Source organism: Oreochromis aureus, linkage group 6 (genome assembly GCF_013358895.1).
Source record: "Oreochromis aureus strain Israel breed Guangdong linkage group 6, ZZ_aureus, whole genome shotgun sequence".
NCBI lineage: Eukaryota > Metazoa > Chordata > Actinopteri > Cichliformes > Cichlidae > Oreochromis > Oreochromis aureus.
Window position 1 is genome coordinate 28335900 of NC_052947.1, and position 12158 is coordinate 28348057.

At 40.4% G+C, this 12158-nt stretch overlaps 1 protein-coding gene across 2 annotated transcripts in view; it reads right to left on the minus strand.

Moving 5' to 3' along the window:
• Nucleotides 1–12158, minus strand: part of LOC116311809 (E3 ubiquitin-protein ligase SMURF2-like) — a 61370-nt gene that overhangs the window by 7446 nt on the left and 41766 nt on the right. The window contains exons 9-12 of one of the 2 annotated variants that reach the window (XM_039613828.1): nt 11849–11933; nt 10370–10528; nt 9241–9294; nt 1298–1511 (exon numbers count right to left, since the gene is read on the minus strand). In XM_039613828.1, coding sequence (XP_039469762.1) covers nt 1298–1511; nt 9241–9294; nt 10370–10528; nt 11849–11933 — 512 coding nt within the window. Of the gene's footprint in view, nt 1–1297; nt 1512–9240; nt 9298–10369; nt 10529–11848; nt 11934–12158 lie in introns of both variants that reach the window. The other variant, XM_031729021.2, reaches the window with a different exon arrangement.

Below are 12158 nucleotides of genomic sequence, written 5' to 3' on the forward strand. Positions count from 1 at the left end.
ACTGGTTGATTACTTTGGCCTGCCTTATTGTAGCTTGGGTCTGTACAGCATCAGTGAGGAGACGCCTGTGTCTCCATGAGAAGATAAGAAGCCGGTCATGGAAGGGAGCAGAGTTTATTAACTTCAGAGGATTATTTATTTTTCTTCTATATCAAGATCTACTCTAATCTACTCTACCAGTATCTGTCATGTCAGGCTTGTAATCAGAGTTGCTGTGAGTTAGCGGTACATGAGCCTACATGCAGAGCTGTAGTAAGAAACTCTTTCTGTTGACTTTTCTGTTTTCGGTTGAGTGAGTTTGACATTTGGTTTAAATAACCAAACAGGTGCAATGAAATATCAGCTTGTGGCGCAAAACGCATGTAACGTGGTGTCACTGTCACTGCAACGCTGCACGAAAACCTCCAGTAGATCTGCACTTTAGGTTTTCACACTTTCTCAGACGTTCTTCCTAAGCCGTGACATCAAAGGGAAATGAAGTCATATTCTTCATCGCGCAGCTTGTAGTAATGAAGTTACGTCTAACTACAAATACTTGCCACTGCTGCCTGAGCTCCTTTCCACACCCCCTCCCCATTACTCTTCAGCTGCTGAAATCATCCAGAAAGAATGCCTTTGCCTTGGTAGAACAAATGTTTGGGAGAGCACGAAAAAGAGAGGCAGAGGAGGAGAAAAAAAAAAAAAGGAACATAGAAATAGGTTTTTTTGTGGTGTTGTGAAGGCCATTCTGTTCTGCTTTTCCCTGGAAATCATAAAGTAGCTCTCAGTACTGGTTCTGTGCTGCCATGGGCTATTTCTGATGCACATCGTAAATGGGGTGAAAAAAATTCCAGTAAAAATGCAAAGATTTGGGGTTTGCGAGCATTATGTTATTGTTTTTAATGCGTGGGCAGCAGTCACATGATGCTTTCAATGCCACATGATTAAATAACCGTGAATTTGTATGATGTGTGTAAATTCTTAGTTATTAGGATCAATTTGTATGCACATGTTTGTGGCTGCGTTCAGACGTCCTTCAGATGTTTTCTGTTATTGTTTGCAGCACACAAAAGTTTTAGGTTGGAGTGCCATGTTTATAAATATGACAACTATTTTTAGATAAAACATTTGTAGTCATGCAGTTCATCAGTACTGTTCATGGAAATAAAGTTTCAGACGGTTCACTACCCCTGAACACAAAGAAGGGTGGTGTTTGTGTTCATTTTGCAATCTAAGAAGCATGAAGGTTATGAAAAGCTTCAGACTACATGTCCGTGTGCGTTTCCTTGTGTGAAAATGATTCTGCTTTATTTCTTACCTCAAAGATCTCCTCACGGCTGACCTCAATGCGGCAATGGCCCGCCTGGGGTTGATGCTGAGAAAGCTCCTGTCGCAGAATCTTCAGCTTCTGCACCAGGTCTCTCTTGTACTTGGGAACTGTCAGGCACTCTGCCTCTTCTGGTAACTGTGCTGGGGACAGGGCTTGCTGAGGGCCACCAGGAGCAACCTGTTCCTTTAACTGAGTCGGATGGCTGAAGGAGGTGAGATGATCAGTAGAGAACGGAGGAAAGGGAGAAGACGAAGGGAATAGATGGAGGGAGGGCATGAAAGAAAAGCAGGGGGAAAGAAAAGAAAAGAGCGGTTTGTCAGTATGACCCATCAGTTATTTTAAAATGTTTGTCCTTAGATGTTCTTTCCTGAACGCAAATTACTATTGTCTGATTGTTTATACAAAGACAGAGGAGATATGTCCGGTAGGGAATTCCCTAACTCCACCATCCACTAACCACAGAACCAGGGAGTTTTGTAAGAAATTCCCTCTGAAGCCCTCACCCGCTTCACTGGTCTTAAAGCAAAGAGCGCTAAACAGAGCTCTAAGCCCTGAGCAAATCTAATCCAGACCTGTGGACAGGCTGAACCTTTGCCCAGACATTTGGTAAATATCACCACCAGGAAGGAGAGTGAGGGAGATAAACTCTGAGTAAGCAGAGACAAACAGACACAGAGAGAAAGAAGGGGGGGGGGGGGTACGAAAATTTAGACAGGACAGTGGTGTAAGAGGCGCCTCCGGCGATCATAAGTCGATCTGTTCTTTTCCTCTTCATGTCAAACTTCACCTACTGTTTTGAAAAACACTCTCCATCCCACAAATCTTTACTTCCTGTTTTAAAGCTAGAAAAGTCAGTGGTTCCCAGTAGGTATCACTGCCCACCAACAAGCACAAACTGAGCTTTTATCTAGCCCGCGGAGCTGCCCTCCTCTTCCATGCAACTGAAGCTAAATTCATTTTCCTAGATGTCCTTACGCCTGGAGCTACAGAAATGGATCATATGTGAATATCTTCACGTTTGGGGGGAAAAAATTTAAAACATTTTTGGAAAAAAGGACCAAGAACTAAAGTAGGATACTTTTACATCCTCTCTGTAGAGAAAGAAAAACAGAGCGGTTACAGGACTATTCATGACCAATTTCTAGGACAATATTTCAAAGAGAAAAAAGGAGGGTGAAGGGAACATAGAGGCGGTGGAGGAAGACATTTCAGCTGTTGCTGTAGCAGCAGGTGAATCAGGATGTGAAAGTACCACTGCTTCATCTCCAAACTCAGGCTGGTGAAGAACAGGAGTTTTTAGCTCTCTAGTCTGAGCGGTTCTCAAATGTGTGTATCAAAACAACCTCACTTTAATTCTAAAACACAGCAACTGATGTGCTTAAATAACTGGTTACATCCACATACACTGATCAGTGACATCATTATGACATAAGCCGACTGCAGCTTTTAATGACCAGGACAGGAGGGAGCGAGCGAGCAGTGCTAAAAATCTGCCAGAAAGGGCAATGTCAGCTAGATAAGACTGAATGTCAGAGTTTGAATATAGCATTTTTATTTTTTTTTAAACATTGAAGCCTTTATTTGTTTCTCCTCTTGTTTAACTTCTACTGCCACCTTAATTATTTGACTTTTTTAAAGCCAACCGCTAAAGTCACCTCTAGTTTTGCTCTGAATTTAGATGTCGGACTGAAAACAAACAAACAAACAAAAAAAACAGTTTCACGATCCTGACTGGCCATTTTTTTTTAATATTTTCTTTATTTTTGTCATTTCTTACTTGAACTAACACTCTAAATAGATTTTTCATTTTTGTCTATTTCTCTAAATGTGTTATTTTTGTCCTAACACAAAATAGAAAACCACCCTTTTCCAAATGCAGTTAACTATAATTCCAATTAATCCATTCAGTTCATGTTTATGCAGCAGCCTTGCAGTTTCGAGACAACAAGTTCTATTGTGAGGAAGGTGGAATTTGACACTGAGGCACTTAAATGCTGACCTTCATCTTATTTTGGCCCCTTCGTTTTTAGAGCTTCTATGTTCTAAGAAATATTTAGATACAGCCTATGGAACGTGAGCCATGGTGAGTATTCATGTTCTAACTTCCTCCAGCCCTCACTGTGGTTTTGGTGGTGAGATGCCTGGGTGGGCCTCGTAAAAACAAACTCCATCTCTCCCTTGAGCAGGGCAGCAGCCCTCATTTTCCTGCGAGGAGACATGCAGGCAGCAGACGACTGCTTTAAAAGAAGCTACTGTCCTCTGCTGGGAGTGTCAAGGCTGCTGTTGACTAAACAAAGACAGCGCACCAAGCAGCATGAATTGAAACATAAAAGAATGAGAAACAGAGGCCTTCCAAAGCAGCAGCACATATCCACCCACTTATTCCAACACTTACTGTACACTTGGGTTGTCGGGATCAGTGGGTTGAAAAATGCCCGTCTATCTATGAGGGTTTTCCAAGCTAAACGGGTACAGTGTTTCAGCAGTCTCTCCCTGTATAATCAACTCCGCTGCTATTTATTTTATTGGCAGGCGCTGGGGCTCCTAGCATGTCAAAGAAAGGGTAAGACTGCAGCACAGCAGTCTTGAAAACCACTTTTAGGAAGGAGGAGGGGAAGAAAAGATGCCTTAAAACAAAACGGAATGAGTTGCTTTTGGCTGGAGGACTCAAGAACCATATAATAAAGCGTAATTTCAGCGCACTTTTTCTTCGGAGGGCACAGTGCAATTAAAAATACGTTTCGGCATAGTTCACTGTCTCAAGTTTCCAAATGGGACAAACTCTGCATATTTGATGGTAAATATAGAAAATACAAGCACAGCAAAACTGAAAATCTTTCCCCGAGCCAAAAAAGAGAAATGGTTCTTACTGATGTGACAACTGTGAAATATGATGAGTGGGGAGAAATCTAAACTTTCAAATTCAATCTAAAAGACACAGGACTGTGTTATTGTTATTCCATGCTAGAGGGAACACGAAAAAGAGGCTGTAAAGGTCAAGAAATTAAGACGCAAACATTTGCACGAACTGGATGACCCACACCTGAACCGGCAGAGTCATGATAGCCTTCTATCCTCTCTCTGTACTTGCAGGCTGTGTGTGCAGAGCTGCACGTCTCTGTGTGAGAAAGTTTACTTGCTGCTTTTTACACTGCAGCTTGCACAGGTGGGATATAATGAGTGGTGACTAAGTGTAGTAGTGTTAAAGCCACATGAGCACACCCACTCTGACCCCCACCCAGCCCACAGAATCAAAGGGCCCTTTAATAGTGGGGCTATCAGGCTGGTGCCATGCTCCTTACACTTGCCTAAAATGCAAGAGAACAGAAAGAGCGGGGAGAAATGTCACTGTCGTGCATCTTGCCAGTGAACTCTGACCTCTGACATTCTTTCTAATTTTAAACCTCCCACATCTGCAAACCTCTGCCTTCTCTAAAAGCAGATACATGACAGGAAATAAGCACTAGACAAACTGTGGACAGCCTGATGATGAAAATATTCTGTGCATGAAGACATTTTCTAAAAATAAAAGATTAACATCATTTTCCATTTCTGATTTAATTAGATTTTTCAGCATCCCATGGATACTAATGCCTAGCTAAAACTGGCAGAAATTACACTGTATATTTATTAAGATGTTTGTTTGTTTTTTGCTGGATTTTAGGCTTTAATCCATGTAGTCTTTTCTGTTTGCTCTTATACTGAAGGTTCCCTTTCAGCTGGCAATTACTGTACTGGTGAATCATGTCAGGTTTAGAAAGTAAAGTAGAAAAAGACAAAATCCCCCCAGCCAAGAAATTTCCATTTACATTGAGCTCTACAGGTTATTATACTAAATATAATCATGACTTCTCAAAACATCAATGCAAATGTTGATATAAATGTCATCAAGATTTACTGCTTGGTTGGGAAAATACCTGCTGATGCCCAGCAAAGCCAAATCCAGCGCCACCTAAAAATACCTTCAAGCAAACACTGATGTAATTTTTCAGACATACTCTATGAGTGGGTGCAAAGCAGGAAGCTAAGTATGCGAGAGGCGGTGTGGCAGACCACAGTAATGCAGCCGTGTCTGACTGTCTGACTATTCGAGCCCTGCATCAGCTGAGGTCAAAGGCAACAGGGCTGTGAGTCACATTTAAATGAAGATGTGTCCAGAAGGACCAGAAGACTGCACTGCAAAGTGTATAAGATTACAGTTTGCATCCCAAATCTGCTCCATGCATCTAATACTGCAGACTAAACATGCTGTTATTACAGAGAGGAGGAATCTGAATCATGAAACAACAGAAAGAGAGCAGAAATGTGAGGTACTCTAGCTAGAGCAAGCTTCCAGCTGGCTAAAACGAGTCAGCGGTTTTTTGTCACTGGAGTTAAAAAAATCAAGACAAATATTGTCTGCCACATCACATAATTTTTTAGGCCGCTGTTTACGACATTGCGGCCTGAAGCACCGAAGGCTGAGCTGAGGTCAAGGGTAATAAAAATGGAGCACATGTCTGCATTAACTGCAGTGCAGTAAGTCACGGTGATATGAAATTTGGTTTAAATAATAAATTTAAAAAAACGAACGTGAAAGATTTTTAAAGAGCTTCAGGATCGATAGAAAGATTTTTTTGAAAGATCATCAATGTTTGGTCAGTAAATCTGTCGGAGGTGACAGTTTATATTTGTTCCATATCTGATCCGCCTTCCTCGGTGTCTTTTTAAATAAGTCATTTTTTTTTTTCCATTCTATAGTCAGAATCTCTTCCTTGTTTTTGAGTGGCCAAGAATTTCATTCTGTGTCTGTGTGACAGAAAATGACAGGAACATTAATTGTGGTAGTGGAAGGAAACACACAAACAAATGCTTTTGTTTTCCAATATGCACGCAAAATTTCCTGTTGTGCTCTCTCCTCCTGCGGTATGCATACTTTTGTTAAAACCCCTTTACTCACACCGAAATCAGTTCTTCCTGTTCTGAAATGGAGTTTCATGCCGTACTAAAGTGCGTGCTTGTATGTTATAGACCTAGGAAGTAGGAGGAAAAGTTTATAAAAAAAAAAAAAGGTATCTGATCTCAACTTGGCTGATCTCTTTTTCGAGGTCATCTTGTGCGTGACTGGATGACTTTTTTAGACGTCTCAGTGGAAGTCACTTTCTGCATCCTTACACTTGCACTTCTGCTTCTGTGATGTGAGCTGGATCTTCTCCAGAGTGTCAAAAAGATTCTTCAACTTTAATTTTATTTAGTGGGAGTGGAAAAGCTCACAGGGAGCCAAGTGTTACGAGTGGGACAGGTGGTGGGGCAAATATTTTGTTGGTGTGTTCTCAGTGTGCTCGATATTTCTGCTCAATGTTCTCTCTCAGATGCCTCAGGATGCTACAGTACAGCTTGGCATTACCAGTCTGACCCTGTGGGCGATGACTTCATATTGCACAACTCAATGAATATAAAAATAAATAAAATGAGGAGCATGCTCCTGGTCCCACTCCTCCCCTGTGGTACTGCATTCCTGCTTGGGAACTCTGCTCTGTTGAAACAGGAGACCCAGCTCTCATCACCAATAATCATCTTAGACGTGACGAGTCAGTCGGTTTTTGATTTAATCATAAATCGCACAGTTCAAGTCATCATATCGGGACTTCCAGGGAGAGATCGAAACACAGCAGCTGTACTGGAAGCTGTCTGGGTATGCACAAGAAGTTGACCTTGAACAAGAGAACAGCCAACTTTAAATTAGGTATTTTCATAATACCTTATATGCAGTTTGGGGGTTAAATATTCTTAAAAGTAGATCATATGCAGCAATACTGTTCGTAAATGACAGTGAAGTGGCCCTTTTTCTGCTAAGAGTGTGTGAAAGACAAGAGGCGACTGGTGACTTTGACTTGCTGCCAACTAGAATTCGCTAAAATAAAAAAAGCAAATGAAAGTAGATGTCACTGCATACGGATCATGAGTGATGACTGAAACAGGTTGCTTTTCAGTTTACAGTTTACAGATTTCCCGCAGAAAATGCTACATATTATATCTTTAAATCCTGACAACGATAAAAGAAACAGGTCCTGGCATGAAGTCAGCAGAAAAATCCGACACCTTTTCAGGACAGAAACATTCAAGGTGGAAGCACAAAGGGGATTAAAAGAAAAATAAACAGCAAGGAGGAGGACATGTAGAACAGAAACGCTGGTAGTGGTTTGACTGGTTGTTCTACTACTCTTTACATACCAGCTTAGTAGACAGAAACTTAATGAGGCTGATACTTCCAAATGTTTCGACGAATCTGCTTCACTCGTGCAATATGTGTAAACAGCCTGTTGTGGCATTCATGCATCTGCCTATGCGGCCTCTCTATTACTGCCTGCTGTTGTTTATGTACATGCTGTCACAGTTCAGCCTCTCACCCAGTAAGAAGTTCAACATTTATCACCACCAAAAAAACGTTGTTTCAGTGCCAAAAGTAGAAAAGTGACTAATACTGAACACATTCCAATTTTGAAGAAAAATAAATAAAATTAAATAAAACACTGATTTTGAAGTGTGTTTACTTTTTCCTGCCACGGTGACGTTTCTGCTTGAGTACATCAGGGTAGTAATTAAAAGCAATGTTGCCAGTTTTTGGTTATGGTCAGACATAAAGGAGCAGCTTTAAGGCAGCAGATACTATCTGAGCTGAAATTGTTTTTACAACTGTGCTGTTTTACATATGAGAGGTATACCACTGGACCATCACACGCCAAAGTCTTAAAGCCCAATTAAAAATGTGATCCAGACAATATTTGACTAGGCACTCTAAACTTTTTTTCCCCCCTCTGTAATTGTACCTAATAAAAAATACAAATAAGGAGAGCAAGTCCTAACTTTTACATACAATAAAACATTCTGATATTACACATACACCTCATCATATTTCGGCAGAGCGGAACATTGCCCTTGCTGTGACACAAAATTGCAAACTGACTGTCTTTCAGTTTTATTTTCATTAATATCGTGTGCATCACTGCAAAAGCTGCAGAACAAATGACAGCTTATTAATTTTTCAAAGCTCTAAAATGTTGTCTGGACTCAAATCTCACCTAATAAGGAGTCAGACAAGCGGTTAACGATGCTGACTGTGGATAAGCATAGCTGAGCTTCAAATCACAACCAGAGGCTGTTCTGACACATATGGATACTATTTGACCAAATGACCAGATGTTGATTTCCCAAACATGTCTATCGTGCCAGCCGCTATTATTGCAAGAGGTTTTGACTAAGATTTTCTACCAAAAAAGAAAAGATGGAAAAATCCCTACATCTCTCTGTATGCTCCTCTTGTTCTAATAATCCCTGCTGCACACGCTGAAAGTCGAAAAGTAAAGAGACCTCCCTGACAGCCAAAATACTTCCTAAAATTTAGTCTGTCATGTCTACAAACATACCACAGACAATTTTGGTGCAATTTTCACTAAATTATGCGTCCGGCCTGCATCTTCTGCTGAAGAATAAAAGACCTTGTGCTAAGCTAGCAGCTGCTTTGCTAACATGTGTTTAGTATTTTCATGAGTGAGGTTTGGCTTCACTGGGTCAGTGTACTAAGAGCTGATCTTCCATGGAGGCAGGCTGCTGACAGACAAGACGAGCATAATGAAAGATGAACTGACAGTTCTCCGATACGGACAGCAGGCCAGAGAGTGTGTGTTTAAAACTTGCATGGCATCCAGTTGAAAGGTAACCTTGAGAAAAAAGATTTGCACATGTTTACAATAACACAAGCAGAAATGCTCCCTCTTTGGATGGCATGTTCTCTCATGGTATTATAACAGTGCAAGTCTGTGTGTGTATAGTATGAAAGCCTATGTGCCCTGTGGACAGTTTATCTGTACGTTGCAGATTATGTGCAGGCATAGCAATGCTCATGTTTGTCTCTATGCATGTCTGTGTTTTTGTGTGCATTTGTGGGTTACCTGAGGTTAGTGTTTTGGCTGTCCATGGCCACACGGGAACCGTTTGGACTTGGGCTGCTGGAGAAAGCAGGAGAGAGGAAAAGACAGAGAAAGACAAAAGGGGAAAAAGGAAGAAAAGGGCATAAAAGAGAAGGTGAATGGCAGAGAAGAGTATTGGAGCATTGAAAACATCAGGGGATGGGATTAAAAAAGGAACGGAGAAAGAGGACAGATGTGAAAAAGGACAGAATAAAGGACAAAAAGAAAGAATGTAGGTAAGATCAAACAAGAAAATAGTGTAAAACAATCCAAAAACATGAAGAAAATAAAGAAAGCAAGATTTTAAAGGTTAGAAACAAAGAATAGGATAGAGTGATAACATAAAATAAAATTAAAAAAAAAAAAAAAACACGACAGAGGAAGTGACAAGGAGGAACAAAACAACAAAAAGAGTGAGTGAACCATATACATATTCATTGCTGGTGGATTTAACGCTGTAAGCAAAACACACATCCTCTTTTCTCTTGGTTACTTCATACACATGATGACAGGAGTACTGTTGATTTCCAGGACTAACACAATGAGTGGGAAGCTCAATTGAAAAATATTAAGGCATTAATGTCCCTCTGCTTCAAATACAAAGATGTCAGAGAAAGCTAAAACAAACCTTAGCAGTGCAATAGGCACAGTGAGGTCAGCACTCAATGACGATGAAATGTTGGACTTCTTTTAGAAGAAGAAGAACATGAATGATGGCTTAAATAATGAAAATATTTACTTTATTTTACATTCAAATCCTTGATCAGACTTCTCTGTTACTTTAATGGTTACCTGGTTTCCAAATAGCTGAGGGTGCTTTACAGAAACTAACGTCAGTGAATTATGTGTTTCAGTCACCGCTACACTGATTACTTTATGATTACAGAGGGACAGCTAATAAAAGGCTACGACAACTATATACCTGCATACTTCCAACATATCTAACTTCATTCTTTGGCATCTGACAGTTGTATGGAAATGGCTGATTCTTATATTACAGAGTGAACAGTACACAATAAAAGCAAGCATTTGTCTGTGCATGCCGACACAAATCTAAAAAAACAACCATGGGACTGCTCTCAAAACACTCTTGAACAACTGTTAAACTCACTTGAGCACAAGATGCAGGTTAGCAGACAGCCGTGGGTCTGTGAACTGTGTTGTTCGATTGTTGTGGTCAACAAAGTAGACACGGCCGGTGGCAGTGTTCCTGATCTCCCAGCCGGGTGGCAGTGGGCCAAGCTCCTCACAGTTTACATTGCTTAAGTCCCTGAACCAAAAAAAAAAAAAAAGATTAAACTGTTACAACATATTCTATAAATAAATCATATAAATCATAAATCATATTCTAAATTAAACTGTAAATTCACTCATGTTGCATTGATCAACCCTCTTTGATATAAGTAACTGGATAGCACTGACACCATTAACTCGAGGTAAGATGAAAAGGTTTTGCTACTACGATCATAACAATTGAAAAACAATTATTTAAATTCTGTTCCTCAACTACAAGGTCATATCATTAGGTAGCAGCTACAAGTGGTGAGAATGAAAATTTTACAGGATGTAATCTAAAAACAGGCAGTGCTGGTGCAGAGGTGTACGAGGAGACTACCTTGAAGGGGAGATGGGTCGTGCTACATACCTACTACAATTAATACACTACTAACTACAGTAAAACCAAATAACTGTTGATACAGAATTTTATGTGAGGGACAGTTTGTTGACATATTTGATGATAGTTGTGTTAAAGGGATAATAACCTGTAACAACACTGTCGTTACCACTGAAATGATAATTTTGCCAAAGTCCTTGTTCTTATTTCTTGATTCTCCTTCTGTCTTGCAGAGTGACGTTTCTGTTAGCAGAAACTAAAGTTGCGATCTGGGACAACGCTGTGGCCTGAGGAGCTTCTGTGCCTTTCCTTGTGTGTGAATCCATTGTCCTTGTGTAAAGTGAGGACACATCACTCAGGCACGAAGCACATGCCTGGCTGCACTCATCGCATATACTGGGTCATTTTAGCAGCTCTGTCCAAAATGACCAAACCCAGAAGTTTATGCTCTCAGTTGGATGCTATGTGAGCAGAAGCTACATCGAGGTGTAGCCAAAAACATAACGCAACAGAGCTGCCTGTAATGTTTGGGGAATTAAGCAGAGAACTGTTGAGAGTTGGTGAAAAAGTATGATTGAATGCAGAACCATTGGCTTATAGTTTGGTCAGTTCAACATAAAAAAAAAAAAAATGCAAAAATGCAAAAATGCATCCAAAAATGTTCTTCCAACTCCGCATCAGACCCAGGGGTTGTTAGTTTGGCTGACACTGACTTGAGTCTGAAATTTGACTAATAAGAGTGTTTTTGAACACAAAAAACAGCAACAAGAGGAAGAAATAAGGTCTAATCCGAAAAAAAAGACAACACATTGATTTCAACACACATTGAAATCAGTGTGTTGTTAATTCTAGTACAATCATATATATTACACAACTGCATATGCCTTATCAAATAGGCAGTGAAGAGGGTTTTACAAGTAAAGGCAGATCTCCACAATGAAGATAAAAAGAAATATATGAACACAAATGAGTTACCTGGGCACCCGGGGATCATGCCATGTGCTGACTCCAGTCTGTGTATGGAGGAAGTAAACTTGGCCCTGCTGAGTTGTTCTTTGTTCTATAACAGAGAGGAGATTCATTTGTCAAAAAAGGCCAAAAAGAGCACAGAAGAAAGCTTGGGACTGTTTCTGGGACTGATGTTCTGCAGTCTTAATGGGTATAAGCAAGGATAGGGAGTTTGTGTATTCTGGAGTAGGAGAAGTCTGTTTATAATTTATGTGACAGCCAAACTGCTGGGACACTGTTGACCTAAGAGTTTCTTAAGGTGTGTGCCAATGTAATC